Raw genomic sequence first — 21452 nt, forward strand, 5'->3', positions numbered from 1 at the left:
GGAAAGGAGACCATCTCCTCTGGTTGCAAGGATAGCACCAGTTCTGCATAAGTGACTGATACTCCATAAAGAAGAAAGAGAAATATCTGATGGTGGTTAATTTTCATTCTCACCATCATTCGAAGAGCCTACTCAATCAGTTTTTCCACATAGGGAGATATGAAATCCATCACCATTGCATAACCTTTCCCAAATGTTGCCACATGAAGCTAAGTTTCTGAGAGATTTATTAAAGACGTGATTGAGGAGACAATTCTGAAACAAAAAAAACATTCTCAGTACACAGTACTTCATGAAATACCTATACGGGAAGTCAAAAAATGCCATTAATCTTTTCAAGTGAAAGGGACCCATATTCCATATTCATCATCCTGCACCACATGTTCACGGAAACATCTGAAGAGCACGGCATTAGGGACTCAAGTATTTTATTTTATCGCCTGATGGCATTTGCATTGAGCGGCAAAGATGGCAAATTATTTGCAAAATTATCAGACTCCCTCAGTGCCTCAGCACTTCTCAAGAGAAATAACGTGCTTAGAAACACGGATGTTACCAAGATTAACTTCCACTGCCTGAAAGGCATTTGCCTGCCTGACCTGACTGCAGCCCACAATTTTATCAAGCGCCGCTAAGCAAACAGGCAGTGAGATGAAAACGCTCCCGTGAAGCTCTAGGTGTCAGCTCAGATGCCTCGACGGCATTTCATTCACCTCGTCTGGGAAAAGGATGAACTTCATTTTCCCAAAACTGACTCGAAATAAGTCCAGCAAGGCAGAAAGACTGGTAAAACTGACAGTGTGACAGTCCTGGCTGTCAGTACATCTGACAAGATCTATTCCTTGCAAAAATAAACAAAAGATGCCCTGTGAAAGGAAAACAGTGGATTTTAGCCCTTATTACATCTAAAGATGCAAAGAAGCCCAGAGAAAGCTTATTTTTGTTGATTAATTTTGTCATGCTGTATCAGACCAGTTAAACCTGGCCTGGCAGCAAACCTTCCATTGGGGAGACCCTTCATATATCAGCATGTCAGGTCTCAAAAGGCAGCACCAAATCCCAGGAACCGGGATGGAGACAAGAGCCCCTTGTCCTTTCCCTGCAGGACCAGCTGCCCTGACAGCAAGGACCTCTGTTCAACCCAATTTCTGACCCACTGGTGACAGAGACTTCAGTGACTCCCCAGGAAACACTTTTCCATTGCCAAACCCTCATTATCTTCCTGATAAGTCCCTGCCAGTTGCAGCCAGAGGAAAAGGGGTTGCGGGCAAAGATGTCCCCATCAGCCTCAAGGCTGCAGGCAGAGAGGGGCGAGCACCCGGCGGGATGCTGTCAGCAAGGAGGGAGGACATCGGTGCCACGGTGGTTTTCTACAGCTCTGAGCAGAAAAGAGCAGGCGAGGTGTACCGGACCTCCGATTTCACCTCCACGAGTTGTAATGAAATGCAAAACAAAGTTGGTGATGATGAGCTGAAAGGACCGCCCGTTGATTTTGCAGCTTTGTGAAATGATATCTGACACATCCAAGAGAGAAAAAGACGGTGCCTATGTACCGGGTAAAACTGTGGGCTTAGGTGACAAGAATAATCTAAGCGTGTTGGAGGATGTGTACATCACTCCTTCAAAAGCAGAGGAAGAAAAGGATTATTTTGTTAATTATTTCAGAGTTCTGTTTTGTATCTCTGCCTTTCTGCCTGCAGATGTCTACTTCGGGCTATCACAGTTGCTAGCAGACACGTAGTGAGACACCCTTCTGTAGCGTTTGTGTTGATTCAGTGGTAGGATTTGAGGTCTGTATTATTGTCTCAGGTCTACATAGCCATCTATTTTCTACACCTCACCTTCAACAAAATACTCATGCTCAACAAAAAAACTCTTGGTTAAGACCTGAACTTGCTAACTCAATAGTTTTCAGGTGTAGAAAAAAATTAGTGGAGTCTGAGTTTCTACACGTAGGAAGCTTTGGAATTGGCATCCTTGTAACCAGGGTGTATTCTCCACCTGAAAACGTGCCTGTGGCGGCAGTTATACACACTTAATGGAATATTTTCCCTCTCTGTGGTGGACAATAGTTCCTTTATGGACTTAAATGGTTTATTCCTCTATCCAGATCCACTGGGAAGGCTTAGAGATGGCTGAAGCCTTAAAGCAAGAAAACAGTTAACTAAGTGATAAAAATTACCTGACTGCTAGCACTTCACCTCCCAGAAGTAGATTCTGGTTAGCAGTGCTCATCACAGCTCTAGAGCTGGTTGGAAAAAAAAAAAAAAAAAAGAAAAAAAAAAGATAAATAGAGATTCATAAAGTTTTTATTCCTAGAGGTGATGCCTGTGACAACTGTGGTGGAAGAAGGGAGGTCAGTATCTGCCCAGTATCTCCTAGCAGGTCCCACAACCCAAAGACATCTTGCTGGGTACCCTTGGGAGAAAGCAGCAGCTCACAAAAGCAAAAGGAATCACTTCATCACACAAGCACAGAGCTAAAATCTGAGACTCTGTACCACATAGCATTGCTGAGGCCAAAAATATAAACTGGCAATACCACTTTGAGGGAATACCAGCAGAAGGGCCATTTATTACTTTCCCTATTTCTTCTGTTTTTCCTCTAAGTATCCACTCCTGGGCACTGTCAGAGACAGACTGTGGTGAAACATCTCTGTAATTCACTACGGCTTTTTATTGAGACTTTCTCAGAGGAAAGGCTGCAAACGCCACTAAGGAAAATGACAGATGCTGCAGTCTTTAGGAAATGAACCATTCTTTGATTGCTTGCTTAGCTGAGCAATTTGCAATGTGATAGACAGCAATTATATCATCCAGTGTCAATTTGTCTATTCATTTTTCCCTCTCCACATGTTTCCTCTTCTTGATTGAATAATCACTAACAATAATCACAAGCAGCTGGGGGAAGGAAGTACATCCATCGGTTTTAATGTCAGCAAGAATGAGAACTGATTCCTCCAGCATTCACCACAGCTCTGCATCTTCAAAGTCATTTACATTTTCCTTATACCAGTGCTAATATCAAGATCGTATTATTTCTGTTACCTACTCCTATTTCAGTTTATAATCTCGGAACAATAGAATGCCACAGGAAAATACCCGATTTCAAAAAATATATGGTTGTTTCATCCGCTATTCTGTATTCCCACAAATATTTTTGCATTTATGTTTTAATTCTCCTGATGCTGAGAATATTGATGGAAGTGTAAGCCTGTAAGACTGGGGCTCAATAAGATACACCAGACCCAAGGAAGATAAGTTTATGTAAAGGGTGAGGACAGTAAAGGACAGCGCTGTTAGGAAGGCGTAAGTAGGCAAAACCCGGGGATTGCAGCGGCTTTTCAAAGCTTGTCTGTGCACAGATTGCTACTTCTAGTAATAAATTACCTTACTGTGCCCATATATATTGCAGGCTACAATCCAGAATGTAATATCGAAAGTCCAGTGATCAAAATACCAAACTCTAAATTTATATCGTTGTATAGCCCTACATACACTTTTTTATATCTGTATATATATACAATGTTATATCATCATATAATTCTACAGTGGTGTGCTCTAGTTATACGAACCAATTTCTGTCAGCTGAGCTTGCAACTCTCTCTGTTCAGAGACACAGAACAGCAGAAAATACAAAATGAGTTTGAAGGCACAAAAGGCAGCTCAAAGATTGCCTTTCCCATAAAACTGTTAAAGTGGTTTATTCAATAGAATTAAATCATCTTTCAAACACAGTGACACAGACCAAAAATATACCCTGATTACTGTTTTAGTTATGGCTTACATCAATTGATAGGCTTTCTATTACAACCATAATACAGCTACAGAAACAATAAGCAAAAATTACAGGGTGGAAGGTTGAAAAAAAAAAAGGTGACTCAATGGACACAAGGGATTAACATCAGCATGAAACTACCATGACTGTCCTTTTGTTTCTCCACCCCCACCGTCACCGCCTTACAGAAATAACAAACATGAAACAAACTTTATTTTTGTAATAGCCCAAGCTCCCCTAGCGTGAAGACACATAGTTTTGCTCCGCTATTTCCAAACTAAGCATTTGTTTCCCACCAGGTGAAAACAGGGGACATATTCAACAGGCAGCAGCTGTTCAATACGATTTACATGGGCTGAACGCAGAGGTTTGATCTGGGACCTCATGGTTGACAATAAGGAGGACCCAGAAATGAAGCAAAAATCACCACGTCCTGTCCCAGATAGAGCAGGTACAGGCAGTTTTCCTCGTCTCTAAGGGGACAGGCTCTAGTGTCACACAGAAGTGTGTATCACTTGGTCAACACAAGGTTAACAAAAAGGGATTAATTCAGTTCTGCTTGCTTCCCGCTGCTAAAGCAGGTAATAACCAGAGTCTTCATAAGCCAAATGGAGCACTGGAGATACTTCAGCGTCTTGGTCCATCAGACAGTTTCAGGCAGAACAGACATTTCGAGAGCTAGCCAACACAGTATCTGATTTTGCTGGCTTAATTTGTCACCATTTTACATGCTAACACATTTTACAGTGATTAGTACAGTTAAAAACATACATCAGCTTACCCAAAGATCAAACACCGAGAACATTTATGGCTTCTAAAGGGAAAGTCAGACATGTCGGTAACATATTTACAGCTTTCAATCCTTGAAGCGCTGAGGCAGATTTGTCTTTCTTTAAGTTTCCCACTATGGCCCAGTCCCTCCTTTCTGATGTTTCTCAGATGCTCAGGGCTTCGGGGAGCATTGGGGGTGCTCATGGCCTGGGACTCAGGCTCCCTCGCTCTAACGCCTAGCGTACATTTGGGTTTCCCTTAAGTTTATTTTTAAAAGCACTTAAGTACAATTGCTTGTTGATTTTGAATACCATGCAGACAGCACAGGGATGCCCAGCAGCCTCACCCACATTAGACAGGATGATAATAAGACATAAAATGGTAATAGTCTGGGAGGGTTTTGGGGGAGATGCAGGTTATTGGCTTAGAAGCATTTGACCTGGTGGGGTTTTTTTGTTGAAGCCAAAAGCCAATGTTGTGCTGGCTTCAAAGGGAATGGGCTGAATCCTGCCTTAAACACATTCATATCACTGATTAGTTCCATGCTGGTATTTTAAAGCAAGCAGAAAAAACTCTTTTCTCGAGGCATGTAATTCGCATACATACAGTCAGGTACAGAGGATTCATTTGTGATTTCATATGGTGATTTACACTACCACAATGAAATGCTTTGCATAGATGAGTTTGAAAGGATGAAAAGTGCCAAAATCTGGAAGGGAGAGTGACAGTCGCAACATTTCTGCTTCCAGATAAGTTTGTTCTTTATGCACACCATTAAAAACACAGTATTGCTACTGCACCATATCTACAATACATTAAAAAATGTATCTGAAAACAAATGAGTAAGAAACAAGAGGCTGCTCTTCCTGCCCATGATCAGGGCCTGTTTCTGGAGGCTTGCCCTGAAGTACACCGAACCTTCCACAGACTTCACTGGATTTTGGAAAAGGCCCTAAGCATAAATACTGACTCTTTTATTCCTAAAATCTCAGCTCACTCCAGAATTTCCAAGGGAATTTGGCCCTTAGGAATTACCGGAATTTGCTGTTTCCTTCTTCATATACTTGTAAAATCTCCAAGGTTCTCTGTACGCTCGGATGCAAGCCAGCCAGGGGAAAAGACCATTTCAGAGCTCTCCATTTTCACTACCCAAGCTTCTGCTCTCTACAATCAGAGCTTTGCTGGCAAGCCACCAGGCCTCAGAAGATTAAAAAAGATAGATTCCCTCTTGCTCCATGTCTCAGTGTTTTATCCGCCTCGGTTTCCCTCACATGCAAACCAGAGATTGCTCCTTCCTGCCATGGAAAGCCGAGCACGGGCAGTCCACCCACGGAACTGCGTCACCACCAGTGTTTTCACCTTCAAGGTCTGAGCAACATTCCTCCTGATTCACCGAACCCCCACAGAGCGGACTATTCTTAGAGTTGATTTCTTTCCATCTACTACATCTTTTCCTTCTGTCTACTACATCTAACCATCCTGAGTGAACATCGCCTTTAATTTATCATCAGTCAAGCCTGCAAGAGGGCAGCTTTTGTCGGGGACCAGGGGAGCTACTCCTGCCCGTTGCAAGCTCTGAAGCTTCATCTATCATCTCTGCTGTGTTACTCCACAGCGCTAAAGGCTCTGGACCAGAGCTGTTGTTGCAATCTCCTATATTCCCTTTACATCGCTTTTCCAGGCGGCCCCGGACCTACTCACCATGGTGCCTCTCCTCCTCGAGATCGCAGCAGGAGGAGCTGCCACGGCATGGCTCTCCCTTTGCAATTCATGAGCTGGCTTTGACAACTCCATTGCAATCACAGAAAATATGCTAAAATATTATAATGGCCCTATCACCATTTAATCCATTCTGTCCAACAGCAAAGCTGGATTTCATAAATCAAAAGCAAGCAGCTAAACTATTTTGACTAAATACTTCCTTCCCTTTCATGAAAGCACTGACAGATTCATAAGCCTCCTCTGTTGACCTGAAAATAACGGAGGAGCAGAAAAACGGAGTTTTTCTGACTGAATTTGCATTACCAGTGTATGCAGATCTCAGGAACTTCTTAAGAGATTCTCCTAAATAATATGAGGAGTTGGAGATTAAACCATAATATCATAATTTTCTCTCTCCCTGTCTCAGATTTCATATCCTCAGCAACAGAGCTGGGATTACAGCTTGAGCTCAGGACGTGGTACCAGACAGCTGACAGCATTTCTTCTTGGACAGATCAGATTTTTGTATCGGGGGATTTCTCTGGGGCCTGCAACCTTTTCTGTGGGAAAGCATGACATGCTATGCACGTCCTTTACTTGCCATAACAGTGTGGAGCAAACACACCTGGCTTCGTGACGGTCACTTCTTATCACTCAGGTATCCCATTGTTCACAGAAGGTTAAGATTGGACATTTGGAGCTTTGACCGCAATGGGAGAAAGGAAAAGAAAATAGCCTCAAACTCAGACAAATTCTTGATGTCAGAAGAGTATTTTCTTATGCTCAATACACAAAAGAATCATGGCAGAAAACAAGGAGGGTCCTTCTTTCTGCAACAGCCCTTCTTTTCATCCATTTAAGCAGGACGGGCAGAAGCTCAGGCTGGTCGCTGCTGGATCATGCACCCCACAGTGACATGGCACAGGTAGTGACCTCCGCCTAGCTAAAATCTCCCAGGCGGTATTTATTTGCCACCCATGGAGAACAGAGCAGCAGGTAGGGTCCATCCTCAGGCCCTGCTCCTGCAAGCTGCCACCACACCATTTCCACTCGGCCCCACAGGTGCTGCGGTGCAGCAGCAGGAATCTGATTTTCCAGCACCCAGTGCAAGGTAAGGAGGCCAAAAAATATCTGAAAGCTTCTGCATATGGCATTTCTGAAAAGTGCCATAGTTTTTCAATCATTTTTTGAGCAACATCTGAAAAATGAATCAGAAAGTAAACACATTGCAACATGCATTTCAGCTTGAGGACTATTTTATATATATTTCTTTAAGTATCTTTCTGGCTTGCAAATCATTCCTTATATCTAACTATACACCTATGTACACCTTCACAGACATGTCTGGGCCTGTTTCAGCAGTCCCTACACAAATAAAATACCCATCCACTTGAATGGGAGCTCTTTCCAGATAAATGTGGCAAGATTGGGCCTTTGGTGCATATGTGCAAGTATCCTGCACACACATTTTCAAATCATTAAAAAAATAGAGTAGCTATAGATTTATAACCAATCAAAATCTAAACACAGTAAAACTGCACTTATTACAGTATAGCCTAGGTGAATCTACATTGCTTATTTATATGAAGCAAACAAAGGAAAGGAAACATCTGTAACCCTGTAATTACAGATTAACTATAATTACGGTTTTGCTTATCCTTTTGTCTGTCCGAAAAGTCCAAAAGGATTTTTGCAATTAAAAAGAGGGATTTGCACCATTTCTTTCGAACATATGGATGCTTCTCAAGTGCTTTCCCATCTTTTTGGAAGTATCATTTGCAACATAGCAGACTCCTTTCGGTTGCTTTTGTTCACTTCAATCACCATAGTAAAGAAAAATCCCTTATTAAAGAAGGTAACCTTAGCAAAGCAGCAGCAGCAAAGCAATACTGAAGTCACTACTAGTCCCATACTCAGGCAGAATAAGGAGCAAGGGCTCTAGGTACTGGCTTCAGCACCATTCCTGTTATCATAAAGCTTAATGCACAGCAAGATGGCCAACCCACAGGGTCACATTGCTCTCTAAATAGCACTTTCATTACAGCACTTCATTATCAAAGCCCTTTGCACATAATTTTACAAAACACAGCAAAGACAAAGATCTCTTTTGCATATTAAATCAAGGAAACCATTTCATCTACATGTTCATTCTTAGTGTGCTGCATATTTCACAGCTAGCCAACACGAAGTGGTGCTCACTAACACACGGTATAACTCTAAGACCAAAAGCACAACAACACAAATATATAAAGTTTAAGCACAGGTCCTTCACCTACCCCTGGCTGGTATTTCCCAAGTGAGCTCTGACACCTTTATCAAGGATATGGGTTGCTTTTAAATTAATCAGACCTCTGGAGACTAGTGTAAAGTTAAGGAAATACACTCTCACATACCATCCAGGTCACTGCTGGTCAGTAGGGACTTTTGAAATGGTGACCATCATGCTTCACTTCCTTTTCGATCATTTTATCTGTAGCATGAGCAACTTTCACAGCTCTCAGCATAACACAGAGGCTTTTAAAAGAAGCTTTGTGCATTCATGCATTACAAAACCAAAATCCAAGTCCGGATTCAGATTTAAACCCTCTCCCTCCCCCCCAAAAATTATCCCTCATATAGAACTAGCACTTTAAACTCCAAATCCTTGATCAAAGGTCCTGTAATCTAAGTAAGACAAGACAAGGCACTGGACAACAGCCCAAGTGCTTCAGACTAAGAACTTATACAAGGAAACTCTGTTCATTTAACTATGCCAGCACAGCTGAAACAGCAAACCTCACCCTCCTGTGTATCATACCAGTATGAAAAGGCATATACCAGCAGCCTACTACACCACGGTTCAGCAACCAAAATAAACTCCAGCAATATGTGGCATCTTTTCTGCATCAGGATTTTGCCAGTTTGACTGTATCAGGTGAAAAAATTAAGCTTGGCATAACTGACAGAGTTACATGGGTAACTTTTTAAAGAATCCAGCAGCCCTTTTGCTATCCTAGTAATATTTTCAACATATAAAAATGTCACGTTAAGACATCTGACATCTTGAGATGCATAATTTTAAAATAAGCATCATAATCCAAGCCACAAAGTATCTTCACTGTATTTTAAAACCATTTTCTGCCAGTACTTATCACAGATACCTGAAAGTATTTAACTCGACCTGCACAACAGTGAATCAACATTTAGATACTCTTACAAAGTCTTTAATAAAAATCAAACAGGAAATGCTTTTTTTTATCTTATGCTGTGATATTTGAACCAAAAAATCAACTCAGAAAATATAACTACACAATCTCCTTGCTATTCAGCCTGAGAAAAGCTTACAGAAGTGTGAAGGAGCATGTTTCTTCAACAAGAACTCCAATCTGAAACTGAGATGGTCACTGTAGGAGGAAATACACACATGCATTAGCTAGAAGGAAAGCATTACAGACAATGAGAAAGAAAACATGATCAGCAGAGGAGACCAGAAATATAAGACACAAGAATGAGAAGAAGAGAGAAACTCTAAAACAATTGCACACCATGATCCACAGAGTTACCTGTTGCTGTGAATTGGAGTTTAACATTCTTTTCTACCTCAGCTGAAAAAATTCATAGTGATCTTGTTTATTCCTATTGCATCTATCTGCTATTTTTCACCAATACTTCATGACATTACACAACAAAGACCTCAAGTTACATACTTCCCCTTAAAACTATAATGCTAAAGACTATTTTCAAAAACCCGAATACCAGAGAACAGTGCTTTCAATAAAATCTGGCAATGACCCAAGGTACCTGATTCAGAAACCTATGTAAAGTCATACAGTCTGTGCTAAAATTCTCCATCACTGATTCTCCTCAAAAGTTTGGTGCTTTTCTTCATAGAGAAATGATAACCATATTAATGTGCTCTGTTTATCCCTAAACCTATTGGAAATGTGCTTCTTATCTGACTTGCTTTCCAGGGCAGTGTACACCCTGGGACAGAGGAGTTTTGCTTCTCCTACACTGTTATGGACCCAACTCTGCTAGCAGGAAAGACGCTGGTATCCTAGATACTATGGGATGCAATGCCGTGAGGAAATTTATATCAAACAATTATTGCATAATCTCAGGGTGTAATAAAACCTCCTACACCATACACAGGCATCAAGTTCCTGTTACACTTTTGTGTCAGAGGAAGAAGTATCCCTGTCAACAGCAGCTACAGGTCCCTGTATGAACCCGCAGGATCCCCTTGCTGTGCATGTGGAGGAAGTTGAAGATTTCTGAGGGCATAGCATGAAAACCAGGGCGAGGTTTCACATTGTCATAGTAGTGGTGAGTTATAAAAATCCCTGAGGGGTTCATGGGGAAGGCCCAAAAGCCAAAAAGGTGGACCTCTTCACAGAGCTCCAGGGCAGCAGTCACCAGGATCAGTCCAGTGCTAATCCGCTTGGCCCGCACCCCTTGGCCGAGCCAGTAGCGTGAGACGTTGATGAGATACTGGGGATGAAAGTAATAAACAGCTTGCTGAGATTCAAAATCATCCAGGACATATTTGACCCGGATTGAGACGTCCGTGTTGCGAGTGTTGTAGAAAGCTGGCAGCAGCACGGAAGCATTCTCGTAGACCTGGAGCACGTCGTAGAAGGGTTTTCTCCATTTTTCCAGCCTATGAAATCTAAAGGGAAAAGGATGTGAGTGATGGTCAGACGAGCGCAGATTCAGTCTGGACCCAGCAGACAAGAAACTTCCAATGGGCTTTTACTGAAACATTTCTGATACAGAGATAATTGAAATGCTATTTCAGTTAACAAGGGGAATATAGTTAGATTTGTAGCTAAAGCATCAGTATGAAATGTAGGGCAAAAATGCAGGGGATAAAAAAAAATATATATTCTCCTTTCTTTTGGCAATACATTCATTATACAGTGGACAAACTTTGTACACATTTCTGATCATGTCTCACTTCTCATTTTATTATGAGAAGTATGCCATTTTTCCAAGGTGTGGACAGCTGTATAGTGCACTATGAGGTGCAGAAATGTATAAAAAACTGGCAAATACCAAAGCAAAGCAAACGTCTAACTGTAACATTTAAAATAAATCCAAAATGCAAGCAAATTATTTTATGTTGCTTCAGAAAAGAAACACATTCCCCCAGCAAGAAAGGAAAGCAGTAATTAGCCCCATGGACCCAAACCTGTCAGCAAGGTGGCATTAAGGTATCAACAAAGTTAAAATTAAAATCACCCAGTCAATCATGGCTACAAAGTTTAACTGCATTTAAAAAAAAACATATGCCAATATGTGTTACTTTATTTAAGCATTTAGGGTAGGATCCATTTGCTTCCACCCTGAATGTTTCTGAGACATTTGCCTGTGGCTTGCAAGCACAGCACAAGACTTCCAGGGAAAGGATAGCTCTGCTGTTATAGTTTTAGCTCATCAGCTTTCCACTTTCTATCACCAATGTGCAGGTCTAAGTATTTAACAAATTTCTATAAGTTGTTACTAATTCCATATACTGAATAACTTCAATTCAGAATGAAATGTATGATTCATAGTGTCAGTTTAAAGTAATACTGGGAAAAAAACTCTCTGTAACTGTTAGAATTAAGTGAAAGGTAGATTTGGAAAAGCAATAGAGATGACAATACAAAAACTAGAAATTACCTCTCAGTAATTATACTGGGATTCACAGTCACGACATCCGTCTTTACCCCAACATCCGTGAAGTATTTCTCAGATATAGGAGGCAAATTGCATCTATAAAGGAAAGAAATCAGTAAGAATGTTTAAAAATGCCTTGCACTTTTTCAGGACTAGAAAGTAGAATTGATGTAAGCATTTCTTCCAAGGAACAAATCTAGAAACAGATTGAGAATTTAAAATTACATCAAAACACATTGATGCCCAAACTGTGCATTAAAGTAACAGGTTCTTAGAGGCTGTATGGAGACCTCTCTTCTTCCCTGAGTCTCAGAGATGACCCCTTTTTGCAGATGTAGCCAATGCTCACTCATTTTGCTTCCTTAATGGCAGTTCAGCTACTTACTTCGGCAGTCTAGGACAAGAAATAGGATGAAGCCCCAAGGACAATCAGCCTATAAAATCAAAGACTTCCTCAGGAACAGCTAAGCAGTATTCAATAATTAATAGAGAAACTGTATCTATAATGTTGCCTTTAACATGCTTTGTTTTATACCCGAGAGAATTTAGGGGAAATGTTCCACAAGAGACAAATCAATCCAGTCCTAATTAATCCAAAACTATCTGCTTCTTTTCCGTTTCTCTTTATAAGTATCTCCCAGCATAGTGTAAGTGCAGCAATTCTGACTCTACAGATTCACCAGAGGATGTCAAAGCTATTAGGAACAAACTTGTGAAGATTTGCAAACCTTGACTTTGCTCAGCCTCCACTCACCTTGACCTAGATTCATCATCTCACAAAATTTAGAGCACCCCTCAAGAGATGCTGAAGTTACTGAAACACACACAAGCTATCACACAAGCTTCACTTCCATAGGAAACCCAGCTAAAAAAAAAGCTTCGGCATGTGTTATCAGAGGCAACATAAGTGGCCTTTTACAATCAGTTTAAGCTAGCATTAGATACTTGCTGACATTTTGAAAACTTTTTGAAGTGATCTACAAGCCTCAATAAAAGCCATCACTGTTAAGATTCCCACATCTCAAAAATCCTGCTGTGCCTAATTCCCAAACATCCCCATATTTCTGAAGATCAGGGTCGAACAGGAGAAAACTGTGAAGGTATTTAGGGTAAGTGATACTCAGTGTTTTCACAATACTACAGTTCGGCTGTCAGCATAATTTCTCAGTCACAGGGACAGGGCAAGTGGGGGAGCAGAAGAATGCACAAAAATCCTTCAAAGTCCTTTTCAGACTTAGGAGGTTCACATCTACCTTCCAGACAGTCCCTCTTTATCAGGTCAGAGAATTTTTTTTTAGCCATCTCATCCTTCTCATAGGCAATGTTATTTCCAGAACTTTTCTCTGCTAGGTCATGCAACATCCTTCTGAAGTCCTCTAGTATCCTCAGTTCCACCTAGCACTGGGCACTGTGCTCATTAGATTATATTTGAAAAAGTTTTTCAAATACTCAGCTTCAATATTTTTGAACAGCAACTGCACACCAGGAGTAAGAAAGACTGGATTTGTTGAAAGTGATAATTCCTTATAAAAATGATACAATCTGCATAAACTGCACTTTTGCCATAAGACTCCAAAAATTCCTTCCTGCAGAGAGTAGTCCCATCTCTAAATGCACACAATGTTTCATCACAGATCTCTACTCTGGCCAGTAGATGGAGATAGACAATAACAACTAGCAAATGCAACCCCTGTGTGTGTATTTTGTATATTCTATTGTACTATAATTAATTGCTATTGGAATTTATTTCATAGAAAACCTTGGTTGTATCCTGTTGGCCACAGGCTTCCTGACAATAAAAGATTTTGCCAGGTGTCCCGAAGGTATCACTGAATGTTAAAAGTGCTCCATAGGCAGTTTTTGAAATATTTCAAAGAAATATTTCGCTGGTGACCAAGATGGTCATTCCTGACAGTTTGGTGAACTGGTGTTAGACTAGAAAGTGGATGTGTTCAGACCTGACCTTAAACACAAGCTTTACTTTAAAATTGATGTCAGCAGACCTTAAGCTCTTAAACACTAGCATGTCTTTGTGCATAACGCTGGTCCCACATATTTTGGAGATGGTGAACCAGGGGTTTCTTCTGCACAAGTACTGATGTATTTATTCATATTTCAGTTCTACTTAAGCCTCTATTTAATTAATTACTGGTACCAAAAGCAACCCAATTTCTACATTCTGTAGTGATCTGATCTGCTCTTTTTAATCAGTTTTGGTACAGTTCAAGGAAGAGTAACAGTGGTAAAAAGGGACCTCCACTGAAAGTTCTTATACATAAATGATGACATTTGCTGCCCATATTTCCACTTCCACTCAACAGCTTGTCATCTCCATGTGTAACATATACTGCTCCTTTCAACCATACTAATAGCTGTGATCCAACATGATAGAAGGGCATCTACAATAATTATTTAATGTCTATGGGGTACACCAGGCTTTTAAGAAGCAAATTATGGGAAGCCTGGACTGTTTCACAGATTAAAACTAAGACAATAGTTTGCTATAAAGTGGGAACAAGAGGCAGACACAAGGGTCTGAAAACAATGAATAGTGAAGGTAGGACCTGCAAAATTTTATTTCTCATTTGATGCCAAATTAAATTAAGAATGCAATGAGCAAAAATCTGACCTAATTTTTGCTGGTATAAAATCAGAGAAATTCATTGATTTATGCACAGTTACTCTAACCTGACAGCAGCGTATCCAAGATCAGAAAATAGGCCAACAGAAGTAAAAAGATTTTTCTGTTCTACAGAACAGGTCATGAATCTGTGAGCTAGCTGTCATATGCCGTGACCCAGGCAAAGATCTTAACAGGATTTAGAGAGGGATTAGTCATGCATATGAATAATAAAAAAATCTTTCCCATATATAGTAAGGATGATAAAAGTGCTGCTAAACTCTGTTATCCGGAGACACAAGTCGTGGGCTGTCCCCATCTATGCAAAACCTGGATAACTCCACATATGGTGGGGAGCACAATATGAAGATACTCAAGCTTTGAAGTTATTCAGGCGTCTCTGCACACCCTGGAGTCTACAGTACTGATTACTGTAACTCCCATTATCCAGCACTTAAGCTCTGTACCTCTTCAGAAACACACCTCTGAGGCACGTGAGCTGCACAGCGTGGAGCTATTAACATCTGGCCAAGCTGCTTGTTACGGCATAGAGGTTGTACCTCTGGTTCAGAACTGCCCCAGAAAATCATGGCCACATTCATAGAACACTGCTTATGGGTTAATGTCCATGGAAAGATAAATCCGCAACCTGAGTGACAGGGGATGTCCTTAAAGAGGACAATAAACCTTGCCAATAAGTCAGGTGGTTTTTTTGAAACATTGCTTTTTGTGCAAGAAGCAGGCTTGATATGGCCAGTTTGGCAAATCCCATGTTTCTACATGAGAGAGAATAGCTTTGAAATCTTTTATTTCTCATTAAAATGGGAAAAAAGAAAAATGGTGCTGTGGTGATTACCGAAACACGAAGTCTGCGCTGTCAATCTCCCGGCCACATCTGCTGTTCTTCAGAATTCCTCCGTTCCCAACCACTGCACATTTCTTAAACTGGGAGCGGTGGTACGGCATATCCTGCAACATCACAGCAAGGAAACAGTTAAATTCCCCAAAACATGGAGGCAACAAGTCTCTTTTTCACTTTTTGCTTTTTTATGTGCAGCTGCATCTTGCTGCAGATGCACTAATCATAGGAAGTTGACACTGGTTCCGGCCCGCAATATTCCCATGGTGTACATAAACGGATGGGATTGTTTTCTGTGCAATTAGAGATAGTATGGGCAACTAACTCAGAGAGAAAAAAAGCAATAACCTGGTTTTGTCCAGACTTAATAATGGAAGAAGTCATTTTAGAAACTTGCTTTCCTTTCTGATTTCCACATGAGGGCATGAACCATAAAATTAGCGTAGCCCAGGCATTGCCTTCTGAGCTGCCTGGAAACTGGTCTTTCCTCAGGCTCTGATGTCCTGTTTTTGAGGAGTCTGCACACATAGTTCCAGAGCAGCTAGTAAAGCCCAAGGAGTTTCTCTAAGTCAGACAGCACATTACAGATATTTATCAGAACCTAACCCAAATTTTAGTGCTTGCTACAACTAATTGTACTAATAGTATTAATTATTATTAATTAGCATTGTACTACCAGCAGTGCCTAGAGCCTTTGGTCAGGCACCTTTTTGGACTTGTGTAGGACTCATCTTTCTGTAATCTTCAGGCAAAATTCTGCCTTCATATGCAGACGTGCAGCTGCTGCTGAAGCCAGAGAGAGTGAAAATCACATCTCCAAGAACAGAACTGGGCCGTTAGGGTGAGAGGGTTGTGACGCAGAACTGTGCCGCGCTACACCTTATGAATATGTAGAGAAGTGCTTATATAAGCATGAGAGTGCTCGTTTTGGTACATACATATTTTATCAATAATTTCCTACCACGAACTACAGAGAGATGCAATAGTGGCATGACATTTCTAGGTGATTATTCCCAGGATCTTTCCATAGCATTCATAAGCCATGAGGTAAAAGGGCATGCAATTACACCTCTCTGAGAAAAGCAGCAGCTGTCTAACAGAGAAGCAATATAGAGTTATAGATTTGTCTGTGCTTTATCCAGCGATTTCTTAACACAAAATGCCTTGGCAGCCCTGAAAGGGAGATCAGAAGCCAGATCTCCGCACTCAGCACAAGGCCCTTACAGTCCTTGCTCTTACAGTCTTGCTCCTGTGCTTTCAGCCCTTTATCTCCTACATTTGCCATGTTGCAGCCCTGCTCCTAGGCAGAGGGTGGCTTTGGCCACATAGGTGCTGCCCAGTGAATCCCAAAGGCATTTTGGCATGGGATAGAGCCTGCAAAGCATCCTCAGGGCATACCTGGATAAATACAACAGCAGCTATAGGACACTCCTAGCAAAAGCATAGATGTCTAGTCTTTCATGCATTCATCTGCGCAATCTTGCGGGGTTTTGAGGATAATACTCCTGGACTTAGATGTACCCATTCTTTGCACAGCTCCAAATGCCAAAGTGCTTTCCTGGATCTGAGCCCTTCACCTGCTCTGCCCCAGTTCCCCATGTGCACATTTAGATAACAGCACTATGCTACCTCTTAGCAGTGCTCAGAAAGCAATTGGATTAAAAGTGGTTAGACCCTTAAGGACAACATTAAGGACACAAATCTATGTACTTCACTCGAATATTTTTCTGACTTTCTGAAAGGGATTGATTTCGGTTATTCCCTCCAAATATGCCATTTTAAATTAATGAGGTGTGTTCCATGATAAATCAGTAGTCACATAAGCCCATTTCTGCACATCAGTCACTATCTGCAATGGGAATTGCCCACTGGTTATAACTTTGAATGACCCTCAGGTCAAGGATTATTTGCTGAAAAGGTTTTAAATAATCATTGTGATGAATATATTTTAAAATTGTGCAGCCTGTTCACAGATAAGCTGCAAACAGAAATAAGTATGAAAGTAGTCATTGTGAATATAAATTACAAAATAATCGTGCCCCTAAAAAAACAGACCTACCCCAAATGTTGGATATATTGTATGTGAGTATTGTACTCTTTAAAAGTTCTGATCAGTCAATGCCTCTTTTATTCAGCTTTCTTAAGTTATTTCATTAGCCACTTTGCTACTAGGTCAGTAATATTCTGCAGGAAAAAATATATATATATTGCATACTAGAGCAGATGACCACTAGGAAATAGGATAATCAGCTAAAATATCATATCAAAAATAAACATTTTCAAAGTATAAGTGATGAAGTTTGTAGAAATGTCAAACAGCCAACTGCTAAATGCTTGGCTATGGGATAGTATCTAATGAAGCAAGTAGAGTGAAGTTGATTCTGCAATGGGCAGAGGCATGAGGCACCTTTGGAAACATTTTGAAGATTTCTTGGTTGATATGGAAGATTCCACTAGTATCCACTTCATATTTCAGTTTAGTTCCCAAGGGAGTATTTTTCTGGGTGGTGAACAGAAAGGCAGGGGCATTGCAACACCTCGACAAAGTAGACCTGTAAATTGAAAAAGAGAGAAATAAGATCAAGGAGCTGATAGCATGCTTTAGGATTTGCAATTACTATTACTCCTAACAAGGCATTTTTCAGCAAAAATAAACTTTTTAGCTGTAGGAGGGGTAAAATGGTGGTTTACTGGATTTTCCTTTAGAAAATTTTAGATTCAGTGAAATTTTGCTTGACTGAGGAACTTATGGTTAAAAAAAAAAAAAAACAAAAACCACAGAAGAAATGAGATACCTGTACCTGTCTCTTCTAAGGTGCAGGAAATACATGTGCAATTTCTGCCCTGCTTCAGACCCCAAAGCTGAGCTTTTGCCCCCAATATCCTGGGGAAACCATCCTGATGAATTAGTCCCTCTCTGTTCTAGAGGTCTTCCACTTTTTGTAAATTATTTACTCATTATTGGGCAGGAAATACAGGGGATTCATCTGGGGATGTGGAAGCTTGGCAGGGCAGGGACTTAAACACAGCAATACCTAAAGACACAACCCCACTTACCAGACTACTGTGGAGCACAGCACACCTTGATTACAAAAAAAAATCTTTTAAAGGTCTTAGTTTTGCCTTTGACCTTGCATATGTGCATCAGGAAGATGATGTGGCCCCGAGAGATGGGTGCCAGGCAGACTGGTCACGGCTACAACTCCAAAATCTCAGACAAATGGCCAAAATTTTCTTTGTCCTTGGGACAAAATGGCAGGTATTCCAAAGCAAACAAGAACAGTTTTGAAATGTCAAAAATGGGATTCACAGTATGAGAGAAAAATCATTCAGTTCTGATCCCCTTACCATAAGTTTCATATGAAATTTAAATAGGAAAAGCAGCTTTCCAAATAGGGACCCATTTCTTAGCTCCCATCTTTCCCCGAATGCTTTTCTCCTTTTACTGGTGGAACTGAAAGCCCTTAATTCATCTTACTCTCACTCCAGAGCCGGTTTGTTTCTCAGTCAATGAATCTTATACCTTTAATGAAAAATACATGTCATGGCAAATGCACAAACATGAAGACAAAAAGTCAAATGGCTCTCAAATAACCTAGATTAAATACCTTGCCTCTGGGGTATGTGGCCTCATTATGAGTTGGAAGAATAAGCCAGTCTTCTTCATGGGCTTTATTACAAGCACCAGAAAGCAAAGACAGAATTATGCAAACACTTCAGTGATGTCCAGTTACTATTATATACTTGACTCATGCAGAATGACACAATATGATGATCAGATCAAGGCAGCAATTGAGACTGAATAAGTCAATGAATAATTTCTAATAACAAAATCATTAAACAATTACAAGCAGGTAGTGGGATTGAATTGTGATATTTGAGATATGTAAAAACTCTTCATTAGTTCTGCATTAAGAAATTGAAAGAGCTGTTGTTCTTTAAACTAATGTCCAACTGGTTTTCCAGAGGTACATTCCTTAATGTAAATGTCTGATATCTGAAGGAGGAAGACTGTCAAGGAAATTGTTTTCCTGTGTCTCCAGACACAAAAGCTAGTGTGATTTTTGTGCTTCCTCCCTCCCGGCTGCTTAAGTAGCTGCCATTTAAGTTTTACTGGAATCTCCCCATCTCACCTGATGGTCCAGAACTGGCGAAGTTTGAAAGCCCACAGCTTAGTGTTGTTGGACCACCACCTTTTAGCCTCCTACGAGTCTACCTCCAAACTCAGAGACTTTGGTCTGCTTTTAAGGGACTACAGTTTCCCCACACATTCACACACTGAAGTCTCTGTCCCATAAGACAAAAATGAAACAGACTTTGAACTTCTTTTTTTTCATGACTAGCATGATTATTGTTCCTGGAACCAGCTAACAAATGTTAGGTTACACCTAGATGCCAGTGGGAGTTTCTTAAGCAGTGATATATCAATCAGGCAGGTATAGTCAACGACAAGAGTCTTTCGTCTCTTCTCTCAATGCACTGTCTAGGATGGAGAGGGGTTCTTTGCTTAATGTGCTGGTGTTGGTGGCCTGAGAGAGAGTTATGGTGCTCCTGATGGTCTCTAGATGGTCTTTTCTCATTGCTTCCACCACTGGGCTGGCCTCCATACTTCAGTGTGCTCTTTGCCATACTTCAATGTGCTCCTTGCACTCTGGGCACAATCATTAGTTCTCTTACTGCAAGCAATCTTTAAGATAGTAGGCTTTCATCCTGAATGGCTCTGATAATTGCCCATCAAGTAATTTCCAGAAAAAGATATACTAAAAAAAATCCTAAAAAACTTACGTGTGGAACTCACGTAGGAAAAAGTGCTATGAGCCTGGGACTAACAATTAGTTATTTTTAAAGATGTTAATGACTAACTCAGCACATGCATTCTCACATTCTCTCATTCTCTCATTAACTCGTGACAGCTATTTCCTGGAATCATGCAAAAGAATTTGGGAGAAAGTTGCAGGGCCATATTCTAAACAACAGCTCTGAATCATGCCAGTGACTTACAGATTTAACCAGTCTATATTTCGCTGACTCTGAAATAATGTGCTTTCTCTAGACCTACTCAAATATGGCCCTTGAATGTATCAATATATAACATTCAAATATTTTTTTGGCTTCATTCTACTATTGCCTTCACAAGACCAATTTCAAAAGCTGTATCTCGAAAGGACAATGGAGGACCTTCAGCAAAGATGAAGTCACATGAAGGAAGACAGAGTACTACAGAAACAATCTGCAGAGGTCTCCACAGACCAGAAAAATTATCTAGCTAGTCAGGGAGCAATAGCTGAGAAGCCATTAAAAAAAAGGAAGTCATAAACAAGGTCTGACAGTACCTAATACACCACAGAAAAAATCCAGTTTGAGTATTTTGTAGGCCAAATTTGCAGTGTCACCAATGATATTACCATTTTACACCACCAGAGAGTTAGGTTGATGTATTAGGTGCAGCCATTAAGTCTTGGCTCCATCCTCACTTCTGCCTGAATCATACCTGGAAGTCTTTCCCATATCAAATTCCCCACCTTTCCTGGGAAGACTGTTCCACATGCCAGAAGAGCGCTTTCACTCTCGCTGTTCACTTTTTAAAAGTAGAAAAAAGTGCATATTTATTCAAAAGGATGGTACTCCAGCAGTAGCAGTGTTATAATGCTTACTCTTGCTATCCATATGAAGGTTTGATCTCTCTACGGAAGCTAAACTCAAACTGAAGTAAATCTTACTCAGTCTCATTAATGTGGACCATTCTTACTTGAATAAATTAGCTTCTGTGACATTCATCTCCCATTTGCACATCTGTAGGCTCTTCCATCTGTCAAACAATTCAGTTTGTTTCACCCTAAAAGATAAAAAGAAAGAAAACAAAAATTCACATTACTACAAGGGCTTCATTTCCTAAAACAGCTGCAGCCAGAGTACCACGCAGTAAGCCTTTGACAGGGCAAACCAGTCAGTCTAGCCAGTGCAAAATTTATCATTCTTATTTCTTTTTCTGCTCAGACATAGGAACTCTAAACCATGCATACACAGGTACTGGTGGAACTCTTTAGATGTTTGGGACTGATTTCTATTCCCTGATAGGCATTC

General features: G+C 40.6%; 1 protein-coding gene across 4 annotated transcripts in view; it reads right to left on the reverse strand.

Annotated features, from left to right (window-relative positions):
* Nucleotides 1–3677: 3677 nt before the first annotated feature.
* The window catches only part of ST8SIA5 (ST8 alpha-N-acetyl-neuraminide alpha-2,8-sialyltransferase 5), an 81950-nt gene continuing 64175 nt past the window's right edge, over nucleotides 3678–21452 (reverse strand). For all 4 annotated transcript variants that reach the window (XM_052778637.1, XM_052778634.1, XM_052778636.1 and 1 more), the window contains 5 exons: nucleotides 21118–21204; nucleotides 17776–17920; nucleotides 15366–15478; nucleotides 11893–11985; nucleotides 3678–10897 (listed from right to left, as the gene is read on the reverse strand). In XM_052778637.1, the coding sequence (XP_052634597.1) occupies nucleotides 10429–10897; nucleotides 11893–11985; nucleotides 15366–15478; nucleotides 17776–17920; nucleotides 21118–21204 (907 nt within the window). In that variant the 3' untranslated portion in view covers nucleotides 3678–10428. The remainder of the gene's footprint in view (nucleotides 10898–11892; nucleotides 11986–15365; nucleotides 15479–17775; nucleotides 17921–21117; nucleotides 21205–21452) is intronic.

This window comes from Harpia harpyja, chromosome Z (assembly GCF_026419915.1).
Source record: "Harpia harpyja isolate bHarHar1 chromosome Z, bHarHar1 primary haplotype, whole genome shotgun sequence".
NCBI lineage: Eukaryota > Metazoa > Chordata > Aves > Accipitriformes > Accipitridae > Harpia > Harpia harpyja.